General features: G+C 42.3%; 1 protein-coding gene across 1 annotated transcript in view; it reads left to right on the forward strand.

The window, feature by feature from the left end:
* LOC124595840 overlaps positions 1–18,419 on the forward strand; it is a 43,164-nt gene extending 24,745 nt beyond the window's left edge. The window contains exons 2-3 of the mRNA XM_047134738.1: positions 5,032–5,190; positions 17,548–18,419. Of these exons, the coding sequence (XP_046990694.1) occupies positions 5,032–5,190; positions 17,548–17,774 (386 nt within the window). The 3' untranslated portion in view covers positions 17,775–18,419. The remainder of the gene's footprint in view (positions 1–5,031; positions 5,191–17,547) is intronic.
* The last annotated feature ends 1,187 nt before the right edge of the window (positions 18,420–19,606 follow it).

Raw genomic sequence — 19,606 nt, forward strand, 5'->3', positions numbered from 1 at the left:
TTAAAGGAAAACATTCAAAGTCAACTTTACTGGAATTCTATAAGTGTCTTCCATCCACACAGTTTCCAAATTTATATAAATTTGCCCGTGGATTTTTTTCCGCTTTTGGCACTACTTATTTGTGTGAAAAAACTTTCTCCAAAATGAAACATGCAAAAAGTATTTACACATCAAAATTAGGTGATAAGCATTTGAAGTCGGTGATGATTTTCTCTATCAGTAAACTTGATCCACAACTGGAGGTAATTATGAAAGGAAAGTTACAGCTACATAAAAGTCACTAATTATCACTAGGATGTTAAATTTCCTTACGTGAATACTCTAACACTGTGAGTTTTCAAGACATAAATTAATTACAGTTATTTTTATACATCAGTTACAATTAAAATATCCAATATCATTATGTACATGAAACCTCGGTTAAGAAGCGTCTACCATAATGATTAATTACTAAGGCTAGTCGACGAAGTGGCGTCCATTTGAAAGACTTGCACCAGATTCGTGAGTAGAATAAAATGCAAAAAATTTTTTTACTTAAAATGTTTTCGTCAAACTAGTCTGTTAACCGTTCTTATTAGTTTTCACTATCGCACGGAGAATGGTGTGTGTGTTTATTGTGGATAGTCACAAGTTTAACCATGACCTTCCGCTTTGTAAAGATAGAGCTCCGACAATGTCGCGGTGTATTCGTCGCGATAGACCTCGAAACTCAATTGTTGCCGGTATAGGTACCACCTCAAATATTTGGCGGGCCGGATACCGGGGATGTCCGGCCCTCAAACGCGGGCGGGTTTGCCGGCCGTCGCGGGCCGGTTTCGGCGCGCGGGCCGTAGTTTGGAGACCCCTGGTTTAAATAGCATTGAAACCAATATTTTGATGTGGATACTCGGAAGAAACAAACTGTAACGGAACTTACTGATGTTGTAATATGTATTGATCTTCTGTATACTGAATACTCGGGGGTGACAAAAGTAATGGGGTAGTGCTATGCGCATATACAGATGGCTGTAGTAACGTGCCGCGCGGTTTGAGGCGCCACGTCACGGATTGCGCGGCTCCTGTCTCCAGTTCAAGTCCTCTCACGTGCATGGGTGTGTGTGTTGTTCTTAGCATAAGTTAGTATAAGAAGTGTGTAAGTCTAGAGACTGATGACCTCAGCAGTTTGGTCTCTTAAGAATTCACACACATTTGAGCATCTTTTGTAGAATCGTATACAAAAGGTACAAAAGGGCAATGTATTGACGTAGCCGTCACTTGTACTCAGGGTGATTCATATGAAAAGGTATCCGCTATGATCGTGGCCGCACGACGGGAATTGAAAGACTGAACGCGGAACGGTAGTTGGAGCTATACGCGTGGGACGTTCCATTTCGGAAATACGAGTAGTTATGGAATTCAGTATTCCGAGATCCACAGTGTCAAGAGTGCGCTGAGAAAACCAGATTTCGGGCATTATCTCCCACCATGGACAATCCAGTGGCAGAGAGGAGAGGCCTTTGCGTAGAATTGTAAGTGGTCGCGGACAAGCAGTACTGCGCGAAATAACCGCATAAATCAATGTGCGACATAGAGCGAACATATCCGTTAGGACTGTACGGCGGAATTAGGCGTTAATGGGCTATTGCAGCAGACGATCGACGCGAGTTTCTCTGCTAACAGCACGACACCGCCTGCAGCGCCGCTCCTGCGCTCGTGATCGTAGCGGCTGGACCATGCACGTCTGGGAAACCGTAGACTGGTCAGATGAGTCCTGATTTCAGTTGTTGAGAGGTGACGTTAGGGTTCGAGTGTACGGCAGATTACAAGAAGCGATGGACCCAAGTTGCCAGCAAGGCACTGGGCTAGCTGGTGGTGGCTCCATATGGTGGGGATGTGTTTACATGGAATGGCCTGGGTCTGCTGGTCCAACTGAACCGGTCATTGACTGTAGATCGTTATATTCGGCTACTTGAAGACCATTTGCATCTTTTCATGGACTACGTGTTCCGCAACATTGATGGAATTTTAATGGATGACAATGCGCCCTGTCACGAGGCCTTAGTTGTTCGCGATTGGTTTGAAGAACATTCTGGACAATTCGAGCTTATGATTTGGTCATCCAGATCGCCTGAAGTGAACCCCATAGAACATTTATGGAACATTATCGACAGCTACGGAGGCAATATGTCTCAGATTTCTGCAGGGGGACTTGTTGAATCCAAGCCATTTCAGGCTGCTGCACTATGTCGGGGAAAAGGAGGTACGACGCGATATTATGAGGTATACTATGACTTTTGTCACCTCAGTGTGTATAATGCACCTGAAACAAGAACTGTTGGTCTTCATGGATTGTAAAGTCGTAGATGTTTGTGAATAAAGCTCATTTTCAGTATAAAAAGTAAAAAAAAAATAGATAAAAATTTTAAAAATGAAAGCGGTTAATTGCACTGGCTGTCTATTTGTATGCTAATTTTCGATTCCCATTGCTGTCTTAATGTTTTTCGTGTTTTTTATCCATAACAATTAATTATAGAATTTAAGTACATTCTAACTGTTTTACCATGACAATATTGAACAATTAGTTATAGAGTTTAAATATATTTGAACTGTTCAGTTTATGTATATCCAATTTCTATATTCAATTTAGTTGCGATTACCATCCTCGCAAATAAGAAGCCTATATAGCACCACATTGCAGCACATCGGTAAAATTTTGGAATAGCCACCAATGTTCTTAAATGAAATATGTTTCAAATTATTTGAATTATTCCTCATCTCCTCTTTCACTTTGGATCTGTGAAACTAACATTACCACATCTCTCCTTTTTAGTAAATATGTATTATGTACTCTCTTTTCCTGAGATGTTCAACGGCCTGGAATAGCATCACTATGGATCTATGGAACAATCCTATAAGGTGAAGGAAAAACGCACTCGGTGGTCGGCATGTGATTCCTCACCCAAACTGAAGACAAAAGTGAACCTAACGGTACCTAATATCGCTAGTAGGTGTAAGAAAAATGCACCTTAAGACACGAGACTCTGGCAACGCACTAACTGCGGGACGCGTGGCCAAAACCAGGTTGCATGAACTCTGCCCTCTGCTGAAGTTGTCCCTTCAACTCACTGAGACGAGGCAAAGCTGTGGGGAAAGGATATGAAGACGCGCTGATGATCTCGTTAAACTTTTTTTTTCAGTTAAAGCATCAATTGTATCCAATTTAAACCACCACTGTGCGGGAGCGTACTTGTTTCGTCCATGACATAAAATCAACAGAAAACAATAGTGAGTGGAGTAACATCGTCTGTTTCCAATGAGGTACAGAAAACACAATAGGTAGGTTGTACCAGATTGCACTTATGCTACGCACAATAATTCCATTCTGTACGTTGACGATGAGGCTTATCTTGACAGAGCCGGTAAGTAAACATACGAGCAGCGTTCGCTTTAGAGAAGATGTTCAAAGCGACCACGTAGCCTTTGTGGACACTTCGCCACTCACAGGATCATACTTTGTTGGACTCTAGGCAAAACACCTGATACACCCACCATTGCTGAAGTGGCATGCACGCGAGCTATTAGGTCGTGTACATCCATGGGTGGAGTACTGCAAACTTGTTCGTTTAAGTGTCCCAACAGATAAAAAAACTTGTGGGTTAAGACCGGGGGAGCGTGGAGCCTAGAAAACTGGAACTCCACGACCAATCCATTTCCCTGGAAACACTTCATTTAAATAGTTACGCGCATTCATTCCAAAGTATGACGGTACGTCATCATGCAGGAACCATAGCTGTCGCCGAACACCAAGTGGAACGTTTTCTAATGCATCAGGCAAAGTATTGCAAAGAAACGTACGATATAGGGTCCCATTAGACTTGTCTGGCAGTAGCTAAGTGTCCAAAAGCACTCCTCCCACGATTCCAGGTCACAAGTTTATGTCAAAGTGTGCCTAAGAGCCAGGTACATAAGTGACTTGTGGGTTCTGTTCTGACCAATACCGGCTGTTGTGAAGGTTGAAAATACCTTCACCTACATTCAACAGTCCACATCACGTTGTTTATAAAAATGTTCGTTACCTTTCGCTTGGTGCAAAAGCCACTCACAAGTCTGTACTCGTCGAATGCTGTCTGGCTACTAGTGATGAGTCGATGTGCAATGACATTGATGCAGTTCTTCGTCGTGAAACACTTAAATAACCAATTTTTGAGATATCTGGAGCTGCCTTGCAATATCACGCATACTTCGCCGAGGTACTAGCGAACAGTTTCAAGAATAGCGCGCTCTGTTTTTGTATTACTTGTGGACGAAAGTTACCGGTTTCACGAAGGTGTTGCCCCGACGACGAAAAACAATCTTGTCTGGATGGTGCCTTTGAGGGTAACGTGCAGTATACGCATGAGCAGCAGCGGCAGCTTGGTTATTGGATGCACCCAGCGCCAACGCATATCGGCGTATTCATCGTTTGAGTACTCCGCGGGGAAGCCGCACTACATTAACTTGGCAGGACCAGCTATAGTTGGGTGCTGCGCTGTTAGCAGACAGATACATTCAGTTGAATGGGTCCCACTCATGTGCTAGGTAATTATCGTGTGACAAAATGATGTTCTGCTTACAAACGACGAGACCTAGGGGACGGACGCCTAAAAATGAAGACAGAGCCCCAATGAGGGTTCGAAACCATAGCTCCAAGGTGGGTGTGAGTTTGATGTCGCAACAGCCTACGCAGCGAGTTTCGACAGCTGGTTCAGTGGTGCGTGGTGATACATGTTTCTCTGTACATTATGATGCACTGCACGATGTGATAGTGTTGCCAGCTCCTCTTTTTCATACATGTGTTTTCAAAATTCACCCTATTTCATTTTGCTATATAAACTTTTGTTTTGAATCTGGATGAGGAATCGTGTGTCGATCTCCAAGTGCGGCACCTTTTCTTCTAATCTAATTTAAGAGTTCCTCAAGACTGTACTAGTTTTGGACGCTAAAGTATTTACTAGTGGTAATTACTGAGCCTAATACTTCGAAAAGTTGTTGCTAAAATCTCTGTTGTTACAGGTGAAAGTCTGCGTTGTTACGTATGCAGTTCATCGAATGACCCAACATGTGAACACAGCCCAAGGGGATATGATAAATGTGGGAAAACATCAACGTTGGGCAGTTTGGCGTTGCAAGTAATACAGGGTCATTCCGTCTGCATCAAGGTTACCTATAAAGGTACGTGAACCACCATAATTAAGTTTAAGAAACAGTCCATGATGTATATAATAAAAACTGTGTTTTGTAATGTTTAAAGCTTTCTAGGAGTAACAGATAACAGGCACATTCCCAGGCATGCACGCGGTTTTTGGATTTCACTTTCACGAACTACGTCGTCAGTAGATTGTGAACGATTTTCTGCTGTGCCAACTCGATATTCACTCCAACCAGTTTCTAACCCTCCCTCCAAATTCTTCAACGGCATACACATTGTTCTGACTGTCGCATCTACTTGCGTGACTCTTTTACGAAATGGTTATTCAAATTCGTTGTTCGACTGTTTTTATCGAATTATTTATCAAATTCCTTAGCCTTGCCATCCACATTGAACATCTTCGTATATCATAGACATTCGTAAAACTCGAACTCTCAGTCCAATCATGACATACTGCATTCAAACCTGGAACCTTACGTTTCACGGACAATGATCATAATGCTCAATTGGTTTGAGTCTTGGTCTGTCACACACTTACTCTCCCGGAAATTTTAATGACGCTCACAGCTCTGCATAGTGAAAGTTTCATTCATGTTGATAATCATTTCATATCTATTCGTTGTATGAGGCACAATGGCTGCCTTCTAAACTTATAATGAAGTAATAGCATTTTCGGTACAGACTGTTTTATTACTTCTCAAAATATTCAATGTTATCATTTATACACGTTTTCATGCGTTCCAGCGGGTTCAGGAAACTTTTTTCCACTTTTACTTTGCTTTCTCAAAACGTACTTTTGGCAACATTTAACAGCTTCTTGATGAAATTAAAATCTTGGCCCACGAATTTTTGTTTGATATACGTAAAAAAAGACGTCGTTAGACGATATATCAGGCATATAATGGCAAAGAGAGATTAATTCCACGTTTTCTCCGTCAAACAGTCGATTGTTTGACGTGCTGTTTGACAGCTGGTATTGTCATCTTGAAGAGAGATGCGAACGTTTCGATCGTTTTTTGTCGGTTCATCGCTGGACTTGCAGTAAACAGTTTGTATACCATTCAGCAGTAACTGCTCTTAGATCTTACAAAGCAATGATTGCGATCTGTCAGTGTAACCAAAGAAACAAGCGATTATTTTTGGATGATAAAATATTTTTAATATCCACCGCAGGCTGCCAAATTCTTTATACAAGGTTACCTTTATTTCATCGTATATTACATTATAATACAGCCTGTATATGTCTGTAGTAACAATGCTAACAAGACAAAACGTGTCCCACTTATTTGACTCTGATACACCTTGGTTATTATAATGGCTGTTGTATTAGAGTAGCGTCAGTGACATCTTTTAAAATTATTTGGTGCTACATGGGAGAAGAGACTTGTTCTCACATTCATATTTTTCTTTATTGTTATTTCACCCCCCCCCCCACCCACCTCCCCCACCACCACCCCACGTAGGCATGGGTGGGCTGCTAGCTGTACAATATCCAGCTCTTCACCCAAAAGGCTATACAATATTAACTAAGACATTACAACAAGATTCAGGGCAGTAAACTTAAAATTTGTAAGAAGGTGATTGTATGACGCTATTTACACAAAATACAAGGTTGCTTTTCTTCGTTTTTAATTAAAACCAAAAAAGACTAACAAGTAAAGATAAAAAGAAAAAATAGGTGTTTAAAACACATTAATTTAGAATGAGCACTGCACTTTTACTAAAAAACTGAAGGACATGCACTGAGGAAATGATTGTGCAGATTGGAAACTTTGGGTGTTCTCTCTTTATGTATGGGTGGGTGGATAGATGGCTTGGGGGAGGGGGATTAGGATGGATAGTGGGAAGACAGAAAGGAAAGAATAGTTTGATGAGTGGGCAGGGTAGTGGTATCAACAGTGGAATGGGTGGAGAAAGATGGAGAGGAAAGAGGGAGGGGGTAGCACTAATATGGAGTGGGACTCCTAGGGATGAGATATAGTTGGCAGGTTGGATAAGTATTGGGGCGTATTTGTTGTTTGAGAGTGGGAGTCAGTTGAATATGCATTGGAATAGGACATGGAATGTGTGTAGATTTAGGGGCAGTGGGAATGATTTGTCAAGTGGTGGCAGCATAGTAGGATTCTTGATCAGAGGGGAAGCAATGGTGTTCTTGGAACCTAGTTTGCGGACAGCACAACATAAACAGAGGAGTTCAATGTACATGAGAATGGGTAGGCATTTGATAAGATGATAGAGAATCCACACGGGGAAAGATAAACGGATGTGGAAAACAAGGTGGAGTCCAGCATTTGGAGGGACTGATAGAACTTAGGTGAAGAAGGTAACCATGCAACATTTGCATAGCAAAGGATGGGTCAGATAAAAGTCTTGTAGATGTGAAGGATAATGGAGCTGTAGACTCCCCAAGTTCGGACAGTTGATGGTTTTATTAGTTTTAGTCCATTGTGAACTTTTTGTTGGGCATTGGTACATGATGTTTCTATGCCAGTTCCCTGTCATTGTTTAGCCCAAGGGATTTTAGCGTATTAGTTTTCTGGATAGGACGGTAGTAAACGCTGAGGCACCTGACGGCACTCGTTTGGCATAATTCCTATTACGTGCAATCCATGAATGCACAAATACCGCTGCCCCACCTCTTGCTCCACCACATTAAGCGGAGTATTCGAGCAGTGGCTGCCTAGAACGGTAGGAGGCGTGCCTGCCACGCATTGTGACTACTGAGGGGAGAGAAGCAGTGGGGGAAGGCACTGTCGGCAGCTTGCTGCAGTATGCACAGTAGTACTTCGCAGTTTAACGTACTCGGAGACAAATGAAGACCTTTAAGCCAGTGCCCCCCCCCCCCCCCCCCATGAACCAGGGACCTTGCCGTTGGTGGGGAGGCTTGCGTGCCTCAGCGATACAGATAGCCGTACCGTAGGTACAACCACAACGGAGGGGTATCTGTTGAGAGGCCAGACAAACGTGTGGTTCCTGAAGAGGGGCAGCAGCCTTTTCAGTAGTTGCAAGGGCAACAGTCTGGATGATTGACTGATCTGGCCTTGTAACAATAACCAAAACGGCCTTGCTGTGCTGGTACTGCGAACGGCTGAAAGCAAGGGGAAACTACGGCCGTAATTTTTCCCGAGGGCATGCAGCTTTACTGTATGATTAAATGATGATGGCGTCCTCTTGGGTAAAATATTCCGGAGGTAAAGTAGTCCCCATTCGGATCTCCGGGCGGGGACTACTCAAGAGGATGTCGTTATCAGGAGAAAGAAAACTGGCGTTCTACGAATCGGAGCGTGGAATGTCAGATCCCTTAATCGGGCACGTAGGTTAGAAAATTTAAAAAGGGAAATGGATAGGTTAAAGTCAGATATAGTGGGAATTAGTGAAGTTCGGTGGCAGGAGGAACAAGACTTCTGGTCAGGCGAATACAGGGTTATAAATACAAAGTCAAATAGGGGTAATGCAGGAGTAGGTTTAATAATGAATAGGAAAATAGGAATGCGGGTAAGCTACTACAAACAGCATAGTGAACGCATTATTGTGGCCAAGATAGATACGAAGCCCACACCTACTACAGTAGTACAAGTTTATATGCCAACTAGCTCTGCAGATGACGAAGAAATTGAAGAAATGTATGATGAAATAAAAGAAATTATTCAGATAGTGAAGGGAGACGAAAATTTAATAGTCATGGGTGACTGGAATTCGAGTGTAGGAAAAGGGAGAGAAGGAAACGTAGTAGGTGAATATGGATTGGGGCTAAGAAATGAAAGAGGAAGCCGCCTGGTAGAATTTTGCACAGAGCACAACTTAATCATAGCTAACACTTGGTTTAAGAATCGTGAAAGAAGGTTGTATACATGGAAGAACCCTGGAGATACTAAAAGGTATCAGATAGATTATATAATGGTAAGACAGAGATTTAGGAACCCGGTTTTAAATTGTAAGACATTTCCAGGGGCAGATGTGGACTCTGACCACAATCTATTGGTTATGAGCTGCAGATTAAAATTGAAGAAACTGCAAAAAGGTGGCAATTTAAGGAGATGGGACCTGGATAAAGCGAAAGAACCAGAGGTTGTACAGAGTTTCAGGGAGAGCATAAGGGAACAATTGACAGGAATGGGGGAAAGAAATACAGTAGAAGAAGAATAGGTAGCTTTGAGGGATGAAGTAGTGAAGGCAGCAGAGGATCAAGTAGGTAAAAAGACGAGGGCTAGTAGAAATCCTTGGGTAACAGAAGAAATACTGAATTTAATTGATGAAAGGAGAAAATATAAAAATGCAGTAAATGAAGCAAGCAAAAAGGAATACAAACGTCTCAAAAATGAGATCGACAGGAAGTGCAAAATGGCTAAGCAGGGATGGCTAGAGGACAAATGTAAGGATGTAGAGGCTTATCTCACTAGGGGTAAGATAGATACTGCCTACAGGAAAATTAAAGAGACCTTTGGAGATAAGAGAACCACTTGTATGAACATCAAGAGCTCAGATGGAAACTCAGTTCTAAGCAAAGAAGGGAAAGCAGAAAGGTGGAAGGAGTATATAGAGGGCCTATACAAGGGCGATGTACTTGAGGACAGTATTATGGAAATGGAAGAGGATGTAGATCAAGATGCAATGGGAGATACGATAATGCGTGAAGAGTTTGACAGAGAACTGAAAGACCTGAGTCGAAACAAGGCCCCCGGAGTAGACAACATTCCATTGGAACTACTGACGGCCTTGGGAGAGCCAGTCCTGACAAAACTCTACCATCTGGTGAGCAAGATGTATGAAACAGGCGAAATACCCTCAGACTTCAAGAAGAATATAATAATTCCAATCCCAAAGAAAGCAGGTGCTGACAGATGTGAAAATTACCGAACAATCAGTTTAATAAGCCACAGCTGTAAAATACTAACACAAATTCTTTACAGACGAATGGAAAAACTAGTAGAAGCCGACCTCGGGGAAGATCAGTTTGGATTCCGTAGAAATACTGGAACACGTGAGGCAATACTGACCTTTCGACTTATCTTAGAAGAAAGATTAAGGAAAGGCAAACCTACGTTTCTAGCATTTGTAGACTTAGAGAAAGCTTTTGACAATGTTGACTGGAATACTCTCTTTCAAATTCTAAAGGTGGCAGGGGTAAAATACAGGGAGCGAAAGGCTATTTACAATTTGTACAGAAACCAGGTGGCAGTTATAAGAGTCGAGGGACATGAAAGGGAAGCAGTGGTTGGGAAGGGAGTAAGACAGGGTTGTAGCCTCTCCCCGATGTTACTCAATCTGTATATTGGACAAGCACTAAAGGAAACAAAAGAAAAATTCGGAGTAGGTATTAAAATCCATGGAGAAGAAATAAAAACTTTGAGGTTCGCCGATGATATTGTAATTCTGTCAGAGACAGCAAAGGACTTGGAAGAGCAGTTGAATGGAATGGATGGTGTCTTGAAGGGAGGATATAAGATGACCATCAACAAAAGCAAAACGAGGATAATGGAATGTAGTCGAATTAAGTCTGGTGATGTTGAGGGTATTAGATTAGGAAATGAGACACTTAAAGTAGTAAAGGAGTTTTGCTATTTGGGGAGCAAAATAACTGATGATGGTCGAAGTAGAGAGGATATAAAATGTATACTGGCAATGGCAAGGAAAGCGTTTCTGAAGAAGAGAAATTTGTTAACATCGAGTATAGATTTAAGTGTCAGGAAGTCGTTTCTGAAAGTATTTGTATGGAGTGTAGCCATGTATGGAAGTGAAACATGGACGGTAAATAGTTTGGACAAGAAGAGAATAGAAGCTTTCGAAATGTGGTGCTACAGAAGAATGCTGAAGATTAGATGGGTAGATCACATAACTAATGAGGAAGTATTGAATAGGATTGGGGAGAAGAGAAGTTTGTGGCACAACTTGACCAGAAGAAGCGATCGGTTGGTAGGACATGTTCTGAGGCATCAAGGGATCACCAATTTAGTATTGGCGGGCAGCGCGGAGGGTAAAAATCGTAGGGGGAGACCAAGAGATGAATACACTAAGCAGATTCAGAAGGATGTAGGTTGCAGTTGGTACTGGGAGATGAAGATGCTTGCACAGGACAGAGTAGCATGGAGAGCTGCATCAAACCAGTCTCAGGACTGAAGACCACAACAACAACAAGCCAGTGCCGATTTTCTCAACTGCTAGCAGCACCAGTAAAAGTGTCGAGTTGTTGCGCACAAGCTTTTATTTTCCTTGGACAACATACGAACAACAAAAATAGATACAACAACCACATTACACGATGTGCACTGAGGTCACTTAAGTCATTAGTTAGCGATTTGCACATATACAGATAGCGGTAGTATTGCGTACACAAGGGATAAAAGGTCATTGCGGAGCTGTCATTTGTAGTCAGGTGATTCAAGTGAAAAGGTTTCCGAAGTGATTAATGCCGCACGACAGGAATTAAATGGCTCTGAACGCGAAGTGGTTTTGGAGCCAGGCGCATGGAACGCACCATTTCGGAAACCGTTTGGCAGTTCAATATTCCGAGATCAACAGCGTCAGGAGCGTGCGAAGAATACCACATTTAAGACGTTAACGCTCACCACGGACAACGCAGTGACCGATGGCCTTCACTTACCGACCGGGAGCGGCGGCATTTGCGTACAGTTGTCTGTGCTAACAGACTAGCAACAATGCGTGAAACAACCACATAAATCAACGTGATGGTAGAGTCCGAATGTGTCGAGACCCCATGAATCCAAGTTGTCAACAAAACACCGTGCAAGCTGGTGGTTGCTCCACAATGGTGTGGGCTGTGTTTACACGGGATGGACTGAGTCCTCTGGTCCATGTGAACCGATGATTGACTGGAAATTGTTATGATCGGCTACTTGGAGACCATTTGCAGACATTCATGACTTCACGTTCCCAAACAACGATGGAATTTTTGTGGATGACAGTGCTTGATGTCACCAAGCGACAATTGTCCGCGATTGGTTTGAGAAACATTCTGGACAAATCGGGCGAATAATTTGGCCATCCAGTTCACCCAACATGAATCCCATCTGACATTTATGGGACATAATGGATAGGACATTTAGTGCAGAAAATCGTATACCGGCAACACTTTTGCAATTATGGACTGCTATAGAGGCAGCATGGCTAAATATGTCTGCTGGGGACTTCCAACGACTTGTTGAGCCCATGCCACTTCGAGTTGCTGCACTATGCTGGGCAAAAGGAGGCGACCCGTTTCGATGGTATCGTACGACTTTTGTCACTTCGCTGTAAAATAAGTAATTCCTAAAAAACACCACACTTCCTCTGATCACGACGACCGCATTACCTATCGACACCTGTAAGAATGCCTGCTCTCCTATATACACGCCCTTCCAACCCTAGTTACTATCCCGACGATGATAACACCTAAGAGAATGCCACCTCTCTTACCTAAAAGCCATTTCCGCTACCAGTAACTTCCGCCTCCATGACCACTACCTCACCATCCTATCCGTCCTATCCCGTTAACTAACGCAATAAAATCTTTTGAACTACCCCTCGACCGGTAACTTACAATGGAAACCCTATCTACAAACGATCCAACAGAGGGCCCACAGTAGACTAAAAGTACGAAAACTACTAATTGGGCGAACTTGGGGATTACGCTCCGCCGCTGTCCTCCACACTGACAAAACATTGAGGCAACCCATACATCCCTACGTAAATGCTGGATGGACATCCATTTCACCTACGTTCTATCAGTCCATTCCAATTCTCTAGTGTCGTGCACTCAGCCTTGCTTTCTGCATCCGTTTTCCTTCGCCCACATTGACCCTTTTCATCTTATCATATTCCCACCACTCTTCACTCATACTGAACACCTTCAGACTACCTAATTCATCCAAAACTCGATTCCATTAATACTCTTTTCTTCCCCCCTGATTTCTTTCCTTGTACATTGCCGCGGCAATACCGACACATTCCACCAACCTACCACCTGTACACTCTTTACATCCTCTCCCAACGATATTCCAACCCTCTCCCTCATCCAGAAAATGGTCTCTGTCCCGACATTTATCCATCATACCAATTGTAATAACCACCCCACCCATTCTACCTCATCAGGGCTCCTTAACCTCCCCATCTTCCCCTACCCCTTCTTCCCAGCGTTACCATTTTTCCTTACCTTTTTCTCCCATTAATATTATATCCTTAACGACACCCCAACTACTTCGTTCCTGTCTCCCCAACATCCATTCCTTCTCCATCGATACCACCCATCAATCGTCTGTGCTTATACTCACACCGTCCTACCTTACCGAACACCTAACCCTTTCCTCTCCAATGGTAGGCTATTTCTCCTATGGGAGGTCTTTCTACTTTCAGTGACAGTGTAGTGCTTCAAAAGTGTTTCAAATGGCTCTGAGCCCCGTGTGACTTAACATCTGAGGTCGTCAGTCCCCCCCCTAGAACTTAGAACTACTTAAACCTAACTAACCCAAGGACAGCACACACATCCATGCCCGAGGCCGGATTCCAACCTGCGACCGTAGCAGTCGTGCGGTTCCTGACTGAAGCGCCTAGAACCACGCGGCCACCGCGGCCAGCGGTAGTGCTTCAGTATCAAGGTCACAGTGTTATATATCGTGTTTCAAATGTTTTGAATGTATTCCTATTGTTCTCTTTTTGCCTTTTACTATTCCTATTTTAAAATTAACAACGGCGAAAATCAACTTTCTTTCATATAAAATCTTCATTGAATTTATCTTAACATATTTTAAAATCACTTGTAAATATTTCGCCTTTTAATTTATTGTCTTATTGTCTTTGTGTATGCTACATATCCTTTGGCTGAAGAGCGGATTGGCTATACCTCTGACTGCCCACCCCACCCACATAAGGCGAGGGAGTTTTAAATAATAATAATGGAAAAAAGGATGTGTGGCAACAAGATTCTATTCTCACACAGGACAAAGTGGTTTTTAAGCATGGAATACAATCACCGACGCAACTGTAAGCAATGTAACAGAAATAGCTATATGAAAAGTGTAACGATTTCAAATAAATGGTTTACCTTTTTACTTCGTTGCTGTACAGACATTTGAAAATGGTGACGGACAGATCTTGTATAAAGAATTCGAAAGCCTGCGTTGGATAGTTGAAACTATTTTATCGCCCAGAAATTACTTTGAGGAAATGAACCCCCACATGAAGAAACTAAGCGATCATGTTTTTGGTTTCGTTTCTTTTTCTTTTGTCTCGCTTCATCTTTGAACACCCAAATAGTTGATTGTTGTTTAGTTCCCAGTTCCTAAGAGTGTGTCAAAGTTTCGTCTCCAGACGCAACATTGTGCGCGTATTTTGTATGTCCTCGATTGAATTTTTTGAGTATTTCCTTATGTCACTGAAAAAGAGCCTGTTGTCTAGCTGTGGTCTAATTCGGAGGACTCTATCGGTAATTTTTTTCCGCAGCTGAATATTCACGCAGAATTGAATGTATCGCAGTCTTCGATATGCCTAGTATACGTTCGTCTCGCCGCAAGCCATATCCTCTCTACGTATGTTGCACACAACATCAACGTTTTTGGAACAAAATCTAATTTTGGTCGAACGTCGCAAAATTCGTCTCCGGTAAAAGTACGAAAACGATGAAATACTGCAGACCAATTGCAACAGTATTTTCTTTAGATGATTGATTGCCAAACGTTGAATGAAGTGATCTGGACCATTGTTGTTAGTGAGGAATTCACAAAAATCTTAAAAAAAAAACGGCCAAAGAAAACCTAAAGACGAAATTTCCATGTCTCTCACCTAAATGTTTCTTTAAACGCTAACTTTGTGAAGTACGCGCCCACATTCTCAGGACCCATTGTTTGATAAACAGGAAATGACAAATTTTTTAAAAGTAGTGTTGTCACACTTCAATAGTGCCATCTAGTGGTCGTTTCTAAAAACTTAAAAGCCGGCTCTATACAAGAGCAGTTATCCAATTTCTTCGCACAGAAGGGGTGCATGCTTCATAAATTAATTGCAGAATGAAAGAGATGTACAGAGAGCAACGTCTCGTATGTGCACTACATTCCAGTGATGTCAGCGTTATGAGGAGGGCCGTGTAAAAATCAAGGTCATGCCACGCTCTGGGCAAGTGCACGGTGTCACCACCACCACCACGTTGTGGAGGCGATCATAAGGACGAATCAACGGATCACCACAGGCCTTCCGTATACACCTCCCGTCCCCCACGCGCATCCTCTATGACCTGATTCCTTTCCCCCATCTGCTCCTTTTTCTCAACATATCCGAATCCTTACACCTGCCACCGACTTTATCCCCCCTCCCAATCCCCTGGTTGCTCCTCTTCTCTCCAACCCTCGCCCGAACCCCCATCTGCTGCCATGCCTTCACCGTTGTGTCCCCCCTACTCTCCACCTATACACCCCTAATCTCCTTCCCCAAGGTAGCTTTTGTCAAGTCCCTCTCCCAGATGATGCCCTCTCTCCCTCCATTTATCCCTCCTATCAACTCTGATCCTCACCTCCCCCTCCCTCCCTCTGTGCTTTGCCCTGGCTCCCTCTCCCCCCCTTCCATCCTGTTCTTCTCTGCCTACCCTCTCTTGGACTCCTTTCTCTCTGCTGAGTCCTTTTTCATTCCCCTCCATTGCTTTCCCCACTCCATCTCATGTCCTCCCTGCCACATTTTTTCTGTGTCCTCTCCCTCCATCGGCTCCTCCCTATTTTTTTCTTTTCCTCTCCTCCCTCCCTTCTCTTTTCCCCCTCATCTCTCTGAGTACTCCCCCCCCCCCCAGTCTGCTTTTGTACTCTATCGTGCAGTGTTTTCTTTGAGTGCTCAGTGCTTTGTGTCCCCCCTTTTAAGTGATGTGAACAGAAACCAGACTGTCGCTGTGTTTTTTAATTGTGCCTATGTGTTTTAATCAACATTGCCCAACCTTTGTTTTTTATATTTTCTTCGCAACTTTTCACCATGTTCGTTTTCTCGCCTGTTTTTATCGTTATATCTCCTGATTATCTTTTTTAACTTTATCTGTAGACTGCAGTGCGGCGTATTACGCTGCTGCCAGCCCCCCCCCCCCCCCCCCCCTCTTTCCCGTCTGGGGGGAGGGGGGAGAATCGAAATACAATAAAGGAAAAAAAAGAATCACCACAGGTGACACTGTTGTTAAACTGGCGATAAGCAGAGGAACTGTACATCACATAAAATCCACATGAAGCTTCGTTATTTCAAAGTTCATGCATAATCGGTGCCGAAGCATCTTTCAGAGACTCAAAAGACGGCGAGAAGGGTGCTTGCCTAAAATATCTGTTGAAAAACGTGAATTTCATTGCTCAGATTTCGGATGTGATGAAACGTGTTGTCACCACTTCGATCCTGCCTCCAGACAGATGAGCATGAGATGACAGCATCTTGGTTCCCCTCAACCAAAAAACGCCCACTGTCCAGATACCGGAGAAGTGATGCTCAATTTCTTTCTCAATGAAAAAGTATCTCTGCTCATCGGCTGGCTACCACTGGGTGCAACAGTTAACGCTGAGCAGTATTGCAACACGTTCCTGAGGCTCACAGAGGCCATCAGTAACAATAACAGGAGCAAGCTCTCGAATGGGCAGTCTTTCTCGAGGATAACGGTAGGTCACACAAGTGGCTAAGAAGATTCTCGAGCTCTTTCAGAAATTACTATCGAAGGTCCTGGAATATTCTCCTTACAGCCCAGATATCTCCCCATGTGAACAACATATCTTCGGCCCCTTAAAACAATCTCTGTAAGGTCAGAGGTTCACGTTTGACAAGGAAGTACAGTACACAGTGGAGAACTGGACCGTCAGCAACCCAGGAATTTCTCTACTGAAGCCATCCACTGCCTTCCTACGCGATGGGATCGGTGTATGTATATCAGTGGGAATTATGTGTAGTTGTACTGTTCTACACAAATTGTAATTATAATACTGTTATTAAAATTTATTTACATATATTTTTTTCACCTGGGCACACATTATAACTTCACTATTTGTAAACTAAGTCCCATACAGCCATGGTACATTTAGAATCCACCAAACGTAACACGGACTTAGAGACGCAGCTTCTACATTACTGCCTAATAACTATTGTTGTTATTCATTGCTCTGACAGCCATCTAAAGCTGTTTACATAGAGCGAGTTTCAATTTGTGAGGAGTTGGTTCCAGTTAACTCAAAGACACCATGTCTGGAAATTCGTTTTTTTTTTAAAGTGAAACAACCCAATTTTTGAAACTTAATAAGTACAACCAAATTATAAACAAAAACCTCCTAACAACCATTGCTATTCCTCGCAGACTATTGTTGGCTTTAATATTGGACAAATACTGTAATATGTATTTGCAAGAGGAATTTCAAGTGCTAAAATTCTACTTTTATTTGCAGATTATGAGGACAACAAACTGTACATCCAGCGGGCGTGCGCTGTGGAAAGCGAAGTGATAGATGCTTGCTCATTTAAATACTTGGTGACGCAGTTTAAAAACTCGGAAATCGTCGACTGCGAAATCTGTACAACCAATTACTGCAACAATGGCTACAAAAACAGCAACCAACTCCTCTTCTCCTGCTTGTCGTTATTGTTTTCTTTCTTAGTTTCATACCTGTGGTGATAAACTGATAAATCTCTGTCCTGTAAATAAAGACTGTCTTCTTTGTGATGCCACAAACTTTCAAGACTGAAGATGCATAGTGATAAGTTTTAAATAGGTCATTCTACATATCAAATATTCAATGCGATGTGTTGTCAACCGATTTCGACTGACGTTTTGAAACTAGCATCTTGTAAAGCACCACACAGAATGTCAAACGGTATAAAATTTAATCTCAATCAGTCCAGTGCTTGCAGCCAACCGTCTGTTATCACAGGCGAAGTAAGCCTTGAATCTGTACACATGCGAGATGAAGTACAGTATGTCATGTGCTAAATAAGAGCATTAGAGTGGTACAATGGATACTATATTCCGTCTGATATTACATGTTATATGGCCGTAGACAATACATTAACGCATAACATCAGTCTCACTTAAAAACTACATATCAGTTATGCTTCAACGTATAACATATTAACTGAAATCGGTCGACAACACTTTACAATAAAGATTTCACAATCAGATGTGATTTATTATGTTTGAGTAGCGTTACGTCTACAAAACATATGATAAAAAGCATGAAGTAGGATATTTGAACAGTGTTTTGGAACGATATGATGTTTTCCATGATTTTATATACTCAATAAAGTGTGATACAAATGTGTACATCCCTAAAGATGTTTTAATAATTTATAAACATTTGAACCAAGAAAACTTTGTGTGTGTGTGTGTGTGTGTGTGTGTGTGTGTGTGCGTGTGTGTGTGTGTGTGTGTGTGTGTGTGTGTGTGTGTGTGTCGGAGAGAAAGAGAAAAAGGTGGAGGTGGGGGGGGGGGGGGGGGGGGGTTATATCTCCAAGTTAAATGAAAGTCAGTTGTTTCTTTTTGTTTCTAAGAATTGAATGGTTTCTGGGCAGAATTGCCTTCTGCACTAACAGAAGTTCAGTGGTACCAGTAACACTGAGCTGAGTTCCTATCATTCTACGCACTTTCCAAAAGTCCCGCACCCATTTCCAGATCAGGAATTGCAGGTGTGCTACTCCACCAACGCTGTATATTAAGAAAGTAAGTAATACGTTACTGTGATGTGAAGAAGATGTGGAGATGAGCCTGCAAGGAACTGTGAGGTTGCCACAACAGAATATATAAAAACGTCTATGAATAACTAAGAGTAGTTAAGATAAGCAGTGTTGATACCGGTATTACTTGCCCCACTTAAGTTGTGATTGCCTTAGGTACAATTTAAGATCCTTGTATGTATGCGTAAGTTTTTCCTTCAAGCAATTTTGTAAATGGGAATGTTTATCCCGTTCTTTATTTTCTGTTATCCTCAAATGTTATTAGCTAATTTTTATAACATTTTCTTGCAAATGATTACATACATTTAATTAGTTTTAATTTTGCTTGTCATTAAGTAATGCATTCGATTTGGTTGACACTTGTGCCATCCCGTCCGCACAGATCGTACTAGTACTGTACCTCTTGTCGCATTTCTCACTGTAGCTTTTGCTGTGGTGCTTAGCAGGCCCGTTTCTCTGATACGCTCTCTACCTTGCAGCATACATGTTGTACGTGTGTTTCGACGCTATGTACACCATGCCGATCCAGTCTCAGCACACGCATTTTATTCGTTCTACATTCTTATTGCCTCCCATTAAATTTACTTTTCATTTTCATTCCCGTTTAATTTCCCTTCGGTTCTGGTAAGACTTCTAACGAGCGTATGCCTTACCCAGATGATTTTTTTGATCTTGTTTTGTGCCATGTTGTGACTAGTGATGACTGAAGTTTCTTCTGCTACATTTTTATGTGAGTTTAGACATATATTACTATCCCCGTATATCCATGGCAGCACA

Source organism: Schistocerca americana, chromosome 2, assembly GCF_021461395.2.
Source record: "Schistocerca americana isolate TAMUIC-IGC-003095 chromosome 2, iqSchAmer2.1, whole genome shotgun sequence".
Lineage (NCBI taxonomy): Eukaryota > Metazoa > Arthropoda > Insecta > Orthoptera > Acrididae > Schistocerca > Schistocerca americana.